Source organism: Papio anubis, chromosome 6 (assembly GCF_008728515.1).
Source record: "Papio anubis isolate 15944 chromosome 6, Panubis1.0, whole genome shotgun sequence".
In the NCBI taxonomy this organism is placed as follows: domain Eukaryota; kingdom Metazoa; phylum Chordata; class Mammalia; order Primates; family Cercopithecidae; genus Papio; species Papio anubis.
Window position 1 is genome coordinate 29,810,509 of NC_044981.1, and position 18,019 is coordinate 29,828,527.

The 18,019-nt window shown below is 47.2% G+C and overlaps 1 protein-coding gene across 5 annotated transcripts in view; it reads right to left on the reverse strand.

Annotated features, from left to right (window-relative positions):
• The window catches only part of TRIM26 (tripartite motif containing 26), a 28,825-nt gene that overhangs the window by 9,708 nt on the left and 1,098 nt on the right, over positions 1-18,019 (reverse strand). The window contains exons 2-5 of one of the 5 annotated variants that reach the window (XM_003897290.3): positions 6,378-6,481; positions 4,040-4,527; positions 3,803-3,898; positions 1,887-2,117 (exon numbers count right to left, since the gene is read on the reverse strand). In XM_003897290.3, coding sequence (XP_003897339.1) covers positions 1,887-2,117; positions 3,803-3,898; positions 4,040-4,477 — 765 coding nt within the window. In that variant the 5' untranslated portion in view covers positions 4,478-4,527; positions 6,378-6,481. Of the gene's footprint in view, positions 1-1,886; positions 2,118-3,802; positions 3,899-4,039; positions 4,528-6,377; positions 6,482-13,814; positions 13,977-18,019 lie in introns of all 5 variants that reach the window. The other 4 variants (XM_009204710.4, XM_009204708.4, XM_009204709.4 and 1 more) reach the window with 4 other exon arrangements.

Genomic DNA, 18,019 nt, shown 5'->3' on the forward strand with positions numbered 1-18,019 from the left:
AGTACTTTGGGAGGCTGAGGTCAGGAGTTGAAGACCAGCCTGGCCAACATGATGAAACCCTGACTCTACCAAAAATACAAAAATTAGCCAGGTGTGGTGACGTGCACCTGTAATCCGAGTTACTTGGGAGGCTGAGGCAGGAGAATCGCTTGAACCCAGGAGGCACAGGTTGCAGAGGCAGAAGAATTGCTTCAACCCAGGAGGCAGAGGTTGCAGTGAGCTAAGATTACACCACTGCACTCCAGCCTGGGAGACAGAGCGAGACTCTGTCTCAAAAACAAACAAAAACCTCTATATCCCATAAATATATACATTACATAGCACTAAAAATAAAAGAGAAAACACAAAACAAAAAAGAAACCAGTACCAATAACATTTCCTATACTAGTTTCAAGCAGATACCATTTTCTCTCTCTTCCCTTAACCTTACCCCACCCCAGGGAGAGCCGCAATCGGAGTGCTCTGAGTCACTGAGGGCCAGGCCTCTGCTCAGAGGGCCACTTCTCTGGGTGCATTAGGAAAAGGCACCCCTCTGGGCAGACGCAATGGATTTCAGCCCCACCACATCCTCAGCTGTGTGCCTCTGTTCCACACACAGTAGGCATCCACACATAGCAGGGTTGTGGGGAGAGGAAGAACAGGGGCAAAAGGAGACGCAGAAAATGACCCAGTCAGAGTATGACGAGAGAAACCTGAGGGAACAGAATGACATCTGGAGGAAAAGAGGGGGCCAGAGAGACATTCTGGACAAAATAAGAACAAGAACTCAGAGCCCAGGGGTCAGGACATGTGGGCTCGAGCTGTGACCTGCCACCTGCCACATGGCCTGGGACAAACTCCTTCCACTCTCTGGACCTCAGTGACTTCATCAGTAGGGGCTGGACTGGAAGGTCTAACCTCCCTGCCAGTCCTCATTCTGTGCATCTGAATTCACAACAATGAGGAGCAGGTGGCCGCTTCCTTCTGCAGTCTGTCCTGGTGCACACACTGGGGAGTCTGCCTTGCCGTCTCTCCCTCCTGGCTATTGGTTTGCCCTGCCATTGGCCTGGAACCACCTTCCTAGAAATCCTGGGTGGCTCTGCTGCTGACAGACAGACCCAGCCACCCTAAACAGTGCAAGTGGGGGAATACCATCAGAGAGCCCCTCTCCTCCCAGCCTGTGAGGATAGGAAGGTTGAGCCCTCTACCCCTCCAAAGGCTGCTGGGCCCTCCTCAGGATAGTGTGATCCCCAGAGGCTCCCGGGGGAGGAGATGTGGTGCCATTTCAGCTTCACAGCCAGTTCTTCAGCCCCAAAGCCTCCCTTTCTCACTATCAAAGGCCCCTCCTCTAGGAGGCGCCCCGAGGCCCCCTTGCCTGCTTTCCATCTTGCTCTCTGTGTGGTAATCCCATGGGCCCAGAGAAAACCTGGCCATCTCTGTCTCCCTTCCCCAGTTTCCCTATCTCTTCCAGATCCTCCGGGCCTTTGAGAGGAGCTGCTGGTCAGCCCTCCCTCAGCCACCCCAACCACAACACCATAAAAAGTTTCCACCAGCTAAGTGTCTGCCAGTGACTTGTTAGAAGGGCTCATGATGGCAGTGGTGAGGACGGAGGATGGTAAATGATAATAATTAATGATATTAATAACCTTCCCTTCCATTTTATACTATATCATTTAGTTTTTTGAACAGTTTTGTATAGAAAGTTTATTTTTTGAAGTGACACCATGCCAGTTATTTCATTTTATGCTCATGCAATCTACAGAATAATTGGCAGGGGGAAGGATTATCATCCCATGTTTCAGATGACAAAACTGAGCCCCCAAGTCTCCTAAGGTCCTGCAAGTGAATGGCAGGGCTGGGACTCACCGTCCTGGTCCCTGGCTCCCTGTCCAGGGATGGCCTCTCACCTGCATGAGCTCTGCAGCTGGCTGCTGTGCCTTGCCCTCCAGTTCGGAGATGACCAGGGCCAGCCGGGCGAGCTCCCCGACGCCCCGGCTCTTGAACTTCTCCCTGCCCTCTGTGAGCTCCTGCTCCAGCTTCGCCAGCTGTTCCAGCAGGTGTTCCTCCCGCTCCCTCAGGAACTGATGACCCTGCTCAAACTCAGCCACAATGTACTGCCTCTGGTCCTGGAGCTTCTTCTGCAACGGGCAGGAAGGGGAGAAGGGCTGACACCTCCGCTCAGGGTGGAGGGCCCAGCACTGGAGGTGTGCCAGGCTGGTTCGTTCACCTCGGTATCCCCGTTCAGGAATTCTACAGGATCTGGAGTGGGAGGAGCTATAGAGGGCTCCTGGTCCACACTCCTCTTCTCAAAGAAGACATCAGTAATGAATTAGTTCAGTTCACCCCACCGCTATATGATCAAAACCCTGTCTCTACCTGACTGGTCAGCCACAGTCTGTTCTAGCTAACCCAGTACAATCTGGGGCCCCTGCAGAAACTCTGTGGGGCTCACTCATGAGCTGGCACACTTTTCCCTCCTGGACAAAATCTCTGTCACCTCTTCCAGTAAGTTTTGCTTGATTAATGTCATCTAAGCCTGACCAGTCCTCTCTTCAGCACCCCACTGTTCAGTCTAAAATACCTATGTGTCCCCCACCCCGCCACATAAGACTGTATCCTGTTTCCTCAGCAAAACTGTGTGACATCTGTGCTTAGGGACCATGTCCTTTCCTGCCTCCAAATCTCCTCCCCAGTTGGGGTGAGGGGAGTCCTCAGTGGCCCTGTTGACTGGTGCTGGGCTGGGGGCAGCCATGCACACTGAGGGCCTGGAGGGGTCCCCTGGACTTAGCCATCTCTAGCTTACTGTCTCCCTCTCCCCAGGCCTAATGACGCACCACTGGCCCTGACCCCACTACTCCTCCACTGCCCACTTCCTCAACATACACAGTTCCCCAGAAAATCAGAACCATTTGATCGGTTCTCCCACAACCCCATCTCTAATCAAGCACATAACGTGCTGCCTGTTTCCCACCTACAGTTGTCCCTCGGTATCAGTGGGTTATGGTTCCAGGATCCCCTCCCCAAGGATACCAAAATCCAAGGATGCTCAAGTTTCTTACGTAAAATGGAATAATATTTACATATAATCTACTATATACTTTAAATTATCTCTAGATTACTTACAATGCCTAATATAATGTAAATGCTATATAAATAGCTGTTACACTGCATTGTTTAGAGAATAATGATAAGAAAAAAAAATCTGTATATGTTCAGTAGAGATGCTTTTTCTTTTTTCTGAGTATTTCTGATCCATGGTTGGGTAAATCCACCGGTGTGGAGCCCACAGATATGGAGGGGGTCCCACTATACTGGCAACCATTATCCTGGGCCTGGGCCTCACTACATACAGCGCCATCTGAACTGGCAGGCCTGCCTTAGCTGTTCTCTAGCCCTTCCCTCCCAGTTCTTACCCTGGAGCCAGCTCCCTCCTTCTAGACCCTCTCCACTCTCAGGCAACCTTGTCTCTCTCTCTCTCTTTGAAAGGAAGAATGAAGTCACACCTTCAGTCCCCTGGCAGAAGAGAACCAGCAGCTGGACATGGGTCCTGTCATCAAGGTGAGAGTCACAGAAAATAGAAGGGACTCTAGCTGACATCCAGACGACCCACCTGTCTCTCAGACAAGAAAGAAACAGGCCCAAGACCACATAGCTCAGAAAGACAGCACCTGGGCTAAAACCCAGGTCTGCCACTGCCAGGCTGACGCCCGTCCTCCCTACAAACAGTGCTAGAGACACCTCCCAGCTGCCGCCTGCTTGCCCAGGCTCACCCTGCCCTACACGGGTGCACCGTCTCAGGGCTTCCTGAAACAGCATCACTTACCAGCGCCGCCAGGATATCAGCTTCTCCCTTTGCCTGGAAGCCCTGAATTTTGTCTCTGTCTCTCCTTAGGGTACTCAGGTGGTTCAGGATTTTTTCCTGTGGAAAAACAAGCAGTGGGAACAGGTGGATGCTCTGGGCTGGGGCAGGAGGGGAGAATCAGGCTGAGTTCTCTGAGGACTGCAGGGCGGAGTGTCCAGAGAAGGTGGCAAGTCACCCTCGGGGGTGAGAAGGGCTTACCCTGTGGGGCTGGGCGGCCTTCTCCATGAGGACGGCCGTGTGGGGCCTGTGCTCCCGGGACTCCCGGCACATCACGCACAGCAGCTTCCCGTCGTCCTCGCAGTAGTAGTGCAGCTTCTCTCGGTGTCGCTCACACAACTTCGCGTCCTGCTGCTCCCGGGTCACCTCTCCCGGCTGCCTGCCCTTGTCCACCTTCAGCCGCTCAATGTTCTCCACCAGGCTGGCCAGCTGCCACACGGGTCGGATGTTCTCCTTCTTAAAAGGCTTCTTGCAGAGTGGGCAGACAGGGCGGCTCCCTGAGATGGGGCGGACGTCTGTGGTGCAGCTGCGGCAGAAGACGTGGCCACAGTCAATGGTCACAGGGTCCCGCAGGTAATCGAGACAGATGGAGCAGGTCACCTCCTCTTCCAGGCTCCGTAGCGGGGCTGACGTGGCCATGGTATCCTCAGTTCAGAGAGGTCTCCGTTCACTGGTGAGGACTTCTTCTCCTTGGAGACGAGACATAGAGTCAGGCGCGAACACAGTAAAGGGGCAGAGGTGGCAGCCTTGCACGGGGCTGCCAGCTCCAGCACTCAGTCAATCTACAGACACCACCAGCTCCTACAAGGCTCACACAATGTCAAAGGGAAGGGGACCTTACAGATCTAGTCCAACTCCCTTATTGTACAGATAAGGATATGGAAACCCAGAAAGATTAGCTTGGTAGAGTGAAGAGCAGGACTGCCAATAGCTCATACCTTCCTACTGGGAGAGCCTCAACACCCTTCCTTCTATCTGCTGGAAAATCGCTGTAATGCACCAACTGTAGCAGAAAAATCACTCACTACCTACTGGGAAACTCATAATGACACACATATAAATCTACAACGTCTACTGTGGACACAGTGCTCCTTCACTCAGCTGTGCAAAGCACAAGACACACAACTGGTCATGGGGGTCCTGATACAGTCAAGAGACCCCCATTTTTTTTTTTTTGAGATGGAGTCTTGCTCTGTCACTCAGGCTGGAGTGCAGTGGCAGGATCTTGGCTCACTGCAACCTCCGCCTCCCAGGTTCACGCCATTCTCCTGCCTCAGCCTCCCAAGTAGCTGGAACTACAGGCGCCTGCCACCACGCCCGGCTAATTTTTTGTGTTTTTAGTAGAGACGGGGTTTCACCGTGTTAGCCAGGATGGTCTCGATCGCCTGATCTCGTGATCTGCCCACCTCAGCCTCCCAAAGTGCTGAGATTACAGGCGTGAGCCACTGTAATTGTTTTGATTGTGTTGTTTGCTCCTCAAGGTTTCAGGTTTCAAGAACTAAGAGAGGGCAGCGTGACATGGCTCACCCTGTAAACCTAACACTTTGGGTGGCTGAGGCAGGACGATCACTTGAACCCAGGAGTCTGAAACCAGCCTCAGCAACATAGTGAGATCCTGTCTCTACTAAAAAAATTTAAGAATTTTTAAAAATACCTCAGTGTAGTAGCATACATCTGTAGTTTCAGCTACTGAGGAGGCTGTGGCAGGAGGATTACTTGAATCTGGGAGGTGGAGGCTACAGTGAGACATGATTGTGCCACTACACTCCAGATTGAGCAACAGAATAAGAGACTGTCTCAAAACAAACAAAAAACCAGAAAACATAAAAAAAAAAAAAAACTAAGGTTCTTTACCAAAACTCGAGAAGCATCAGGAAGCTTCAGGAGTCTGACTGTCAGCATTTCCCTTTATAAGTGTTTCCCTGGGCTATTCTATAGCTTGGGCTTAATTTGCTTCCCCTAGAAGGCTGGACCCTAGACTCAGCCCTCCAGAGGGGCACAGCTTAGCCTCAGTGGACTTGTTCTTGGCTGTAACTGCCTCGTCTAGCTGGGAGGAATCCTCAGGTGGCTGTGGCTGCTATGTGCTGTGAGGCCTTGGCTTGTACAGGGAGTGGGGACACACAGAAAGGACTCTGCTTCTGTTTACCTTTGTAGTCCTGGCCCAGTTCCAGTCTGAGGTTATGAGCCTCAGTACATCTAACCCAAGAGCAGCCTCCTGCCCCTGACTCTGTGTGACAATACAGAAGTCACTTAAGTACTGAGCCTCAGTGTATCCATCTGTAAAATGGGAAGAGTGATACTTACCTTCAAGGGTTTCTAAGCAGGTCATGTGAAAGAATTATGGTAAAAGTACTAAGTACAAGCCTGGTACACAGACGGAAATCTAGGAGAGAACCCAGAACCCCTGGTTTCCAAATCTAGTGAGTGTCCAAACCACAAAGAGTTAAATTCAAAAGTGGCAGCAAGAGAGGAAGTGAGCAGAACCAGCCACAGTGACACATGTGCTACAGAGTTCAACAACATCGTCACAGGGCAGCACCTGGAGGACTTGCTCTCCTATAGATCCATGGAAGGCAACTAGGGCAGCACTGGGAAGACAACCAGCAGGGCACAGAGGTGACTGCGAGGCTGGAATGAAGCAACCTGAATTACAGGCAAATCAATACTATTAATGATTATGTATGGTGAAAGTCCATCGCAACAGAGTTCAGTGGCCTTGGTCAGTAGTGACATTAATGGGACAGAAATAAAACCCCCAGTCTATAAGACCCAAGAGTAAACAAAACAGGGATATAATGTTTACTCATTGAGGGTCTAGTACAATAACACATAAAAAGCGTTTTATAACTTAAAAGGACTACATAAACATAAGAAACTATTACAGTGCTGATAATAATTGCAACTGGAAGCACTAATGGATCTAGGTATGTGTGACTTTAAGAGACATAATGAGAGGAAAATCAAGCACCTTCAAAGCTCAAATGAATGCATCAGGGAAATTTACCTGTCAAGTGAAAGTAATATCAAGTTCCTAGATGTTAGTAATGCTGGTAGAAATACTAGGAATTGGCCAGGCACGGTGGCTCACGCCTGTAATCCCAACACTTTGGGAGGGCGAGGCGGGTGAATTACAACATCAGGAGATCGAGACCATCCTAGCTAACATGGTGGAACCCCACCTCTACTAAAAATACAAAAATTATCCAGGCGTAGTAGCATGCACCTGTAGTCCCAGCTACTCAGGAGGCTGAGGCAGGAGAATCAATCGCCTCAACCCAGGAGGCAGAGGTTGCAGTGAGCCTAGATTGTGCCACTGCACTCCAGCCTGGGTGACAGAGTGAGACTCCATCTCAAAAAAGAAAAAAAAAAAAATGCTAGGAATTGCCTGGTCCAAATCCTTGGCTTTACTGTTGAGAAAATAAGCCTGGGTCAGCACTTTTTCAGTTGTAACATACTGCAAGTGTTTGGAAAGAGGAAAAAGGAATGGTACTGGGTGTGTCTGTGGGCTTTCAGGCCCTTTATCATGCATGCCTCTTTGCCGAATGGCCTAGAAGTTTAAAAGCTGAGGTTGTTTTTTTGTCGAAGGATAGCCTGTGTTATCTTTGGGTTGGGAACTTATTTTGCAATTTACTTGCAAAACAAGAAGAATCAAAGGACTATCAAGAGCTCAGCTACAGCTCTTCTTCCGTGCAAAATAAGACACCTCATCACCCAGGCTCCATGCTGGGCTTCGATGGTCTCTAAACTGAAACTGTCTAAAAATCATTGTACATGTACTAGATACTTAAAATTGTCTGGGAATTACAGAAGAATAATCTTCTGTAAGACTAATCAGCGAATAAGTAGAAGAGGGATAACAGAATTAGAAAATCATTTTGCGACTGCCATTATAATAGCACAAGGATCATCAATAGATGCTAAAACTATTAGGTGAAAGGTTCTGGGGGATGAGATAGTCCCCATAGTGCCAAAGCACCAACGAATGGATTACTTCCTGACATACCTTCATAAGGAAGAGATCCAGTGGTTACCTTAACTAAGTGACCAAATCCAATGTCATCAGCAGACGGGGCAAAGTGGCATGTGCTTTCCGGCATGGCACTATATGAATCACACAACATTACCGATGAAGTTTTTGTGCCAAAAATGTTTGACTTGAATGAATCTAGTCAAGTCTTTAGATCTAACTTCCAGTTTATAAAAAATATAAAGGAAAGGAATACTCTGAAGTATGTTACAACTGAAAAAGTACCAATAGAGGAGTTAAACCACACCATGAGGAAAGAATCAGATAAATCCAGAATGCTGGACAGTTCACATGGCAACTGGTCTAGTCTTTTAAAAAGTCAATGTCATAAAAAAAACTTCACAGGAACTGCTCTTGATTTTTACAGACTAAAGAGAAATAATAAACAAATGTAATATGTAAACCTTGATTGGATCCTGCAAAAAAAAAAAAAGGTTATAAAAATAGTCTTGGAACTATTGTGGGAAATTTGAAAATAGATTGGGTGTTGGATCATATTAAACAATTATTTTTCTTTCTTTTATTTATTTATTTATTTATTTTTTGAGACAGGGTCTCACTCTGTCCCCCAGAGTGCAGTGGAACTATCTTGGCTCACTGCAACCTCTGCCTCCCTGGCTCAAGCAATCCTCTTATCTTAGCCTCCTGAGCTGCTGCAACAACAGCTGCATGCTACCACACTTGGCTAATTTTTAAAGGTTTTTGTAGAGAAGAGTTCCCACTACATTGCCCAGGCTGGTCTCGAACTCCTAGGCTCAAGCCATCCTCCCACCTCAGCCTCCCAAAGTGCTGGGATTATAGGCATGTGCGACTGCACCCTGTCTAAAATTATTTTCTTAATGGTATTTATTGAGGTTATGTATGAGAATGCCTATACTTATTTATTTACATATTTATTTATTTTTGAGATGGAGTTTTTCTCTTGTTGCCCAGGCTGGAGTGCAATGGCGCAATCTGGCTCACTACAACCTTTTCTTCCCAGGTTCAAGCGATTCTCCTGCCTCAGCCTCCCTAGTAGCTGGGATTACAGGTGCCCACCACCACGTCCGGCTAATTTTTGTATTTTTAGTAGAGATGGGGTTTCATCAGGTTGGCCAGGCTGGTCTCAAACTCCTGACCTCAGGTGATCCACCTGCCTTGGCCTCCCAAAGTGCTGGGATTACAGGTGTGAGCCACCGCGCCCGGCTGAGAATACCTGTATTTCAAGGCAGTGGATGCTGTAGTATTTAGAGCCTCACGTCTCCCACCCAATTTGAAATGGTTCGGCAAAGCAAAATAAAAAGCTAGAAAAGTTTTCTGTGGAGAGGGAGCTATAGTTTTCTATCACATTCTTAAAGGGGTCTGTAGTAACCATCAAAAATGGTTAAATCACTGATACAGCGATCATGGTGCTTGACACCTTGTAGAAGCTCAATACACATTTACTGAACAAGTGAATAGATTCAGGGGAACTGCAGACAACGTTAATTGTATACAACCATTTGTTTTTGAGAGTCTGCCGTAACTAGATAAACGAAACACAGTACCACTTCTATGACCAATCCCTTCCCTTGCTTATACAGACTCCTTCTGAGGAAACTGAGGCTCGGCAGGGTTAAGCAACTTGCCCAAGAGCACATGGCTAGGAAGCCGTGTCTGGTGCCAAAGCCTCCGCTCAATCCACTACACTCTCTTCCCTACCCAGGCGCACTGTCAAATGGGGTCTAATACCAGCTCCTTTGTTAGGAAGCTCAGATGAGGTCATCTACATGGAAGGGCTTTGTAAGCTGAGTAATGCTGACAAAAGAAAAGGGGCATATATTCTGCTGATACTGACCAAAGCACCCTAGCCTTAGCTATGACTAACTTTCACATATGGGGTGAGCAATAAAGGGTCCCTGTTGGACAGCAGTTTTCTTTCTTAGTGATGGAGGATCTCAAGATTTCAGAATTAGGAGAAATGAGGTTGAGTATGAGAGATGTGAGCAGACCAGAATAACCGCTCCCCTTCCCCATACACAATTCTGTCAGGTCCGATGCAAAATTCACCCTCTCCAAAAACTCTTCCCCAACTTGCCACACGCTGCTATGGTTCTGCCCTATTTTTCATGCCTTCAGTATATTCTCTGTGATTATCTCAACAGGTTTCCACAATAAGAAGTAAAACCATTACCGTTCTCTCCATTCCTGGCTCCTGGACAGACAGAAACCAAAATTAGAGCCCCCCCCAAAAAAAAAACCCTCAGAGATGACCCACTCCACCCCCACTCCCTTTACCCAGACGAGAATTCTGAACCTGAGGAAGTCTCTTCATGAACTGCCTTGCACCAGAGGTCACACATCCCTGCTAGGGGTGAGGGGGCATTCTTTTGTCTCTTCAATAAAACAGAAGCGGCCAGGCGCAGTGGCTTCCGCCTGTAATCCCAGCACTCTGAGAGGCAGAGGCAGGTGGATCACCTGAGATCAGAAGTTTGAGACCAGCCTGACCAACATGGAGAAACCCCGTCTCTACTATAAAATACCAAATTAGCTGGGCATGGTGGCACATGCCTGTAATGCCAGCTACTCGGCAGGCTGAGGCAGGAGAATCGCTTGAACCCAGGAGGCGGAAGTTGCAGTGACCTGAGATCGTGCCAACTGCACTGCAGCCTGGGCAACAAGAGTGAAACTCCATCTCAAAAAATAAAAAATAAAAAATAAACCAGAAGCTAGCTGCAATTCTATAGAACCAGGAAGATGCTGGCCAGGCGCGGTGGCTCACGCCTGTAATCCCAGCACTTTGGGAGGCCGAGGTGGGTGGATCACGAGGTCAGGAGATCAAGACCTTCCTGGCTGACACGTGTACAGTAAAACCCTGGCTCTACTTAAAATACAAAAAATTAGCCGGGGTCGTATGGCCAGTAGTCCCAGCTACTTGGGAGGCTGAGGCAGGAGGAAATGGCCTGAACCCGGGAGGCGGAGGCTTTCAGGAGGTTTGCAGATCCCCACTGCACTCCAGCCTGGACGACAGAGCGAGACTCCATCCTTAAAAAAAAAAAAAAAAAAAAAAAAGAACCAGGAAGATGCACAAATGTAGCCTCTGCAATAATCCCAAGTAATTCCTCCCCATAGGCAGAACTAGAGACACTCCGTACCTTTCTCTAAGAGGTTCCCCTTTCCCTGAAATCCACCCTTCCCCGATAAGTCTCCGGATCTCATAAATACCTAATCTGCATATGTCAACAGACTGGCCAAGGTGACGCCACATAATTTCAAGATGTGGATGCATGCACGATTATTGGCTCCAAGAATAATCATTATGAGCTGCAAAAACTAGCTGAGAGCCGAGCATGGGGACTCGGGCCTGTAATTCCAGCACTGTGGGAGGCTCAGGCGGGAGGATTGCCTCAGCCCAGGAGTTTGAGACCAGCCTGGGTAACACAGTGAGATGCTGTCTCTAAAAAAAGAAATTAGCTGAATTAACTGGGCATGATGGCACATGACTATAGTTGCAGCTACTTAGGAAGTTGAGGCAGGAGGATCTCCTGAGCCTGGGAAGTTGAGGCTGCAGACAGCCATGATTGCGCCACTGTACTCCAGCCGGGGTGAAACTCTGGCCTGCCTCTGGCTCCTAGATGCCACCCAGAGAGGTGCCCTGGTAGACACTGAATCCCAGATGTGGACTCTGGGGTCCAAGAAAGTGAATAGAGAGGCCTGGGTTTGTACCCTGGCCTCCAGGGTACCAGTTCAGGACTCTCTTGAGTATCCCAAGCCACTTCTCAAGCATATGTCCGGACCTCCAAACAAGAGCAAAGCACCTGTAATCCCAAAGCACTTAGCCTAGAGCTCCACTCCTTGTGGGTACTCCATTTAAGGGCTCTTGGGGTCCCAGATTCATGCCCGTATTTTAATCTGAGATAAGCAAACTCTCCATGAGGTAAACTTCTGTGAGACACCTCTAACAAACCCGGAGAAGCCAGAATTCAGGGCAAAAAGCAAGTGATCTGGATGTGCATACTAGGAGTAACTGCACCCCTACTGGCCATGTCAAAGGCCTGGATCCCAGGCTGTCCCAGGAGATCCCAGTGACTGCATGACACGTTCCTGTGGTCACACTTGGCTGACTTTCCCCACGGAGCTGAGCATCAGTGGTGCTCTGAAGCACAGTGCAGGCCACAAAAACCACCAGGGCTCTGAATGCTAGAAATCCCCACAGGGCTCAAAGAGGGGCAGGAGGTGGCAGCCAGCTGGGAGGTGGATGAGACAAGGCTTTAAAGTGCCCTGGTCTTGCGGCTGACCCACAGGGGAAAATTGGGAGTTCCTCATATTTGTGCCTGAATATTTGTCTAATGTTGAATCAAGAACTACGCTCTCTCTCGTCTAAAATATTCCTAAGTGTCACTTGGTGCTTTGCACCAAATATTGGAAGGAATCCTTTATCATCTTGTGGGATGGTTCAAACCCTAACTACACATCAGATTTGTAGTCTTCAAATTGGTGAGTCTTCAAAACATACCCAGACCAACTGAATTAGAATGTCCAGAGGTGGCCCAGGTTCTGGTATTAAAAAACAAACTTCCCAGGAGATTCTAAAGTCTATCCAGGACTGTGAATCACTAGAACCCCCTTATTTACAGAGGAGGAAAGTGAGTGCCAGAGCCTCGGACCAATTTGCCCAGCAGCAGAGCTGGCTGGCAGCAAGGCCAGTGCTAGCACGAGGTGCGGTGAGGTGCACCTCCCAGCTCTGGGCTCCTTCCACTCCACCATACACTGCACTTTGGTGCCTGGAAAATGAACTCTCCCCTGCCCATATGGAGTGCTGTGGAGGGTGAGCCTCACAGGCAGAGGAAATCAACTGCCAGAGAAAGGGTAGCGGTGAGTTTGAGGAGCTGACAATTGGCCACAGGTGGAGTGCAGTGAGGAGAGCAGAGGGAGGGTGGAGAAACAGGAGGGAACAGATTATGCAAGACTCTGTGACCCAGGTTAAGAATTTTGGACTTTATCCTAACAGCCCTGGGAAGCCTTTGAGGGTTTAAGCAGCAGGATGTTAAAATTTATTCAACAGCTAGCAGATGTTTGTTTATTAGGTGCCTACTATGTGTCAGGCACTGAGGTTACAGCAGAGAACAAAAATGGCAAACTCCCTGTCCTACCAGAACTTACATCCAGTGACCTAACTGAGGAATCCTTTAGAAGCTGAAATCAATCAGATCCAACTGTGGGATCATCAAATCCTCAAGGGTTTCCTGATTTACATAAACCTCTTCTCTCCTTTGCTGCCCCAGTGCTGCAGCCACTCTGGCCTTTTGTTCCTCAAACACACTCGGTCACATGTTAAACTGCCAATCTGCCCGGGTGACCAACCTGGTTAAACCCCTCAATGGCTTTCTGGTGCTCCAGGAATAAAGTCAAAACTCCTGCCCTTCCTTTCTTCTGTGAGGAGGCTGTCTCAGGAGATCCTAGCTGGATCCCAGATAATCATGGCCCAGGCTCATTTCCTGCCACTTCCCACCTCACAGCCAAACCAAACCGCTCTCCATGCCTCAAAGTGCCATGCTCTTTCCTGGCTAAGCCCGTTGACAATGTAATTCTCCTTCTGCCTAGAACACCATCCCTTTCCCACTTAGCAAATGCCTTTTCTAGCTTGAAGTCTCAGCTGAAAGCCACCTCCTCTGGCAATTTTTTCCTGACCTGTCAGATTGGGTCCACATGTAGTCTAGTTAGACAGCCCCAAAACACCCCATGCTGCACCCTGTACTTCTCTGCAATTTTAAGTCCTGACTTATTAGTGTAATTACTCGCTTAACACCAGCTTTTCCCACCAAACAAGGAGAGAGATTGTGTCTGTCTCATCCCCAGAATCTACATAGTACTCGGCACAAAGTAGACAACAAAAATTGAGAAAACAAAGCACAAGCACAGAGTATCTGACGCAAAGAAGATGCTTCCTACATGTCTGCTGAAGGAATGCGAACAATCTTAGTCACCTGCCTGTTCTCTCCAGCAAGATGGTAGTAAATTGGTAGAGAGAGAAGCAATTTCTTTGTATTCCCTGTAGCAGCAAGAACAGTGGGCTGCACGTCACCATCAAATCATCGTATTCAAGGTTTCGCTCCAGGAACTTACAGAAACCAGGAGAAGAAAAAGCTGTGTCTGAGAAAATGGTTGTGGTGGAGTAAGTTGTAATAGTGAGAATCACTCCTTCCCTTTTCTTTACTTTTAGACCTAGGTATATACCCCATAAACGACAGAGTTTATTTTCTCAGGTTTTGAGCCTCTAATGAATGGAATTTTTCCTTTTTTTTTTTTTGCATGTATTTTTTTGGGGGGGGCTGTCAACATGTTTGTGAGGCTCATTCATGTGATCATGAGCTGATTTTATTTAATTGCTGCTCTGTAGCTATATAATTTTTAATGCAGTCTACTGATAGCCATATGAGTTGTTTCCAGTTTGAGACAATGACAAACACTGCTTCTGTGAATATTTCTGCATACATGTCCTAGCACACACAGGTAAGATGTATCCTCAGTTTGACTAATCAGGTCAAACTGTTTCCAAAGTGACTGTAGTGCTGTGTAGTCTGCCCAGCAGGCTACGAGCACTCATGCTGCCCCATAGCCTCACCAACACCTGATATTATCAGCTTTAATTTTTGCCACTCTGGAGGATGGGATATAGAATATGGGGGGGGGGGTGTGTGTGTATTTAACTCCCCAAAAGGAAACAGCATGAGAGAGGCCCAGTAACAGGCCAAGGAACCCTATAGCAGTAGACCAGATATTATGCTCCTCGACCCAACCAGTAAATGTTGTAAATGTTTATCTTTGGGGAGAGAAGGGGAAGGGCCCACCCAGCTTCTGTTCTTCTTTCCCTTGGTAACTTACCATCTATAAGTCAGTGAGATGGAGATATTCTAACCATTAATCCAGGGAAAGGGAGGAATCCAAGCCATCAGCTAGGGAGTTACTGCTTTTCATCAAATTTGAGACACCTGTGACATCACATTTTAGCATCTCTGAAATGTGATCAATGGCATGTCATAATTTAACTGGCAAAATATTTTTTTTATGTGGAGCATAAAATAAGGGCACACAAAAGATTTGGTGCTGCTGTGGTTTGAACATGTCCCCCAAAAGTTCACGTGTTGGAAACTTAATTGCCAGTGTAACAGTATTAAGAGGTGGGGTTTTTAAAACGTGACTGGGTCATGAGGGTTGAACTCTCATGAATGGATTAATGCAATTCTTGCTAGAGACTATTGGCCTCCAGAACCGTGAGCTGAATAAACACGTTATTTACAATTTATCCAGTCTATGGTATTCTGTTATAGCAAGAGAAAATGGATTAAGACAAATAACATCTTAGATTTGGTGAGATGTGGCATATTTCCTAAAAAGTGCTGCCAGGATCATCCTTCTAGCACACAGGATCTCATCCTGTTATTCTCCTGTTTCAAATCTCCTAGCTGAGGCTGGGTTTGGTGCCTTATGCCTGTAATCCTAGCACTTTGGGAGGCTGAGGCAGAAGGATCCCTTAACCCAGGCGTTCAAGACCAGCCTGGGCAACATAAGGAGACCCTGTCTCTAAAAAATATATAAATAAATAAAAATAAAAATAAATTAAAAACAAAACAAAAAAACTCCTACTAGCTGAGGTCAAAACTGCACAGGTGGCCCAGGAGTGGTGGCTCATGCCTGTAATCCCAGCACTTTGGGAGGCTGAGGCAGGCGGATCATGAGGTCAAGAGATCGAGATCATCCTGGCCAACATGGTGAAACCCAGCCTCTACTAAAAATACAAAAATTAGCTGGGCATGGTAGCATTCACCTGCAGTCTCAGGTACTCGGGAGGCTGAGGCAGGAGAATTGCTTGAACCTGGGAGGCGGAGGTTGCAGTGAGCAGAGATCGTGCCACTGCACTCCAGCCTGGTGACAGAGCGAGACTCTGTCTCAAAACAAAAACAAAACTGCACAGGCATCCTCCCCTGCCCTGCATCCGGCTGGCCCCAACTTACCCATCCAGCCCCAAATCCCTCCTCATCCTACCTAATTCTCTGGCCATTAGATACACTGAACCAGGAAGACAGCCCCTTCTTCACTCCCCACTCTCCACCCATTCCCTTGTACGTGCTCTGCTCTCCAGTCCAGCTCGTCCTTGAAAGCTTGAATACAATTTGTCCCCTTATCTGTGAGGAGTTTCCTATGCCCATCCCATCTCTGAGTTGAATGTATCCCTCCTCTGGAGAGCTCCTGCAGCTTTGCATATACTGTATTTCTACGATAGCACTATCACACTGCTTCATACAGTAGCACCCCCCATTCGCTAAAGATCCATTCGTACAGGAGTCCCCTCAATCCTCAGGAGATGCATTCCAAAAACCCCAGTGGATGTCTGAAACCTATGTTTCTCCTACACATACACACTTGTAATAAAGTTTATAAAGCAGGCACAGAAATAGATTAACAATAATAACACAACAAAATAACTATAACTATATACTGTAATAAAAGTTATATGCATGTGGTCTCTCAAAATATCTTGTACTGTACTCACCCTTCTTATGATGAAGGAACAGTGGGAGGGAAAGAGATTTCATCATGCTACTGAGAACAATGCACATATAAAACTTATGAATTGTTTACTTCTGGAATTTTCTGTTCACTGTCTTTGGGCTGAGGTTGACCACGGGTAACGGAAACCACGGAAAACTAAGCCATGGATAAGTGGCTGTAATTGATATTTTTATCTCTCTCCCACCAGAATGTGAACCCAAAGGTCATGCCTCACTGACCTTTTTATCTCCAATATCTGGCACAAAGTAGGGGGTCTGCAAATGTTTGTGAAATTAATGACCTCCACTAATTCCAGAGCCCTGCCATCTCCATTCTTCCCCCTTTCACCACACACCCTCCCTTTCCCACATTAAAATTCTGCTTCAGCAGCAGGCTTCCAGGGCTCTCCTTAGATTAGACATTCTTGGCCACACACATTACCTAGATCTCTGCTGGCCTCCCTCCACACACACACAATTTTGGGGGGAAGAACAAAATTCCATTTCTATCAAGCTGGCAAAATCTAATTCATCCTGATGCCAGCCAAATTATGTTTTTGTTTTCTAAAACCAACTTCCCATTCTCCGTGTCTTTTCTATTCTGATCCTGGGGGGTCCAAGTCTGAAGTCCTCCCAAGAAGCCTCAATTCAGACCATGGACTCTCTTCGGGGGTTTGCAGTGTCTTCTGTGGTGGTTACACACAATCTGAGTCCAACCTGTTACTCCCCTGCAGGAAGTGATATCTAAGAAGTCACCCACTGCCTTGGGCCTTCAGTCTCCTTACCTCTTAACAAGGGGAAAATATTTTGCCAAGTTTACCAGGCTATTTGAGGTTCAGGCAAGGTCACATAAGTACAAGCGTCTCATTAGCAAAAAGCTCTACAAAAATACTATGAAGGAGCACAGGAGCCAAAGTGAAAAGAGCTCCCAACAGCCAAAGCCGCAGTAATTTGAGCAACAAAATAAAGTAGTATTGGATTATAAACCAAAGTATAAAATAAATGTCCCTGAGTCTACACTGAAATTAATCACTGAATAAATTAATAAATGGGGGAGAAGAGAGAAACAAATCTTCCATGCAAAATAACTGCAAATAATAATATGTAGGTCCTTGCCCTCAAGAAGGGGGAATATAACTCTCGGCTCCCTAGGTATGGGCTGCACTTAGTGACTTCCTTCTAAAGATGACAATACATGCAAAGAGTGGAAAAGAGAGTAACTGTACAGTGGAGAAACCTGAAAAACACTATCTCAGCCAAATCAACATTAAGTTATAAATCATGTTAGCACAAGCCCTTGACACGATGGGACGAAAATGGCAATCCACCTCTGTGGTCTTCCTCCCAGTTACACATAAGCCCGGTCTCAGGAGAAAAACATCAAATTCCAACAGAGGGGCATCCTACAACATATACGATCAGTATTCTTCAGTATTGCCAAGGTCATCAAAACAAGTCTGAGAAACTCCCACAGCCAAGAGGAGCTTCAGGAGACATGACAACTAAATGTAATGTGGTAACCTGCATGGGATCATGAAATAGAAAAAGTACTGAGGTAAAAACTAAGGAAATCTGAACACACTATGGACTTTGGTCAATAATAATGTATTGATATTGGTTCATTAATTGCAACAAATGTACCAC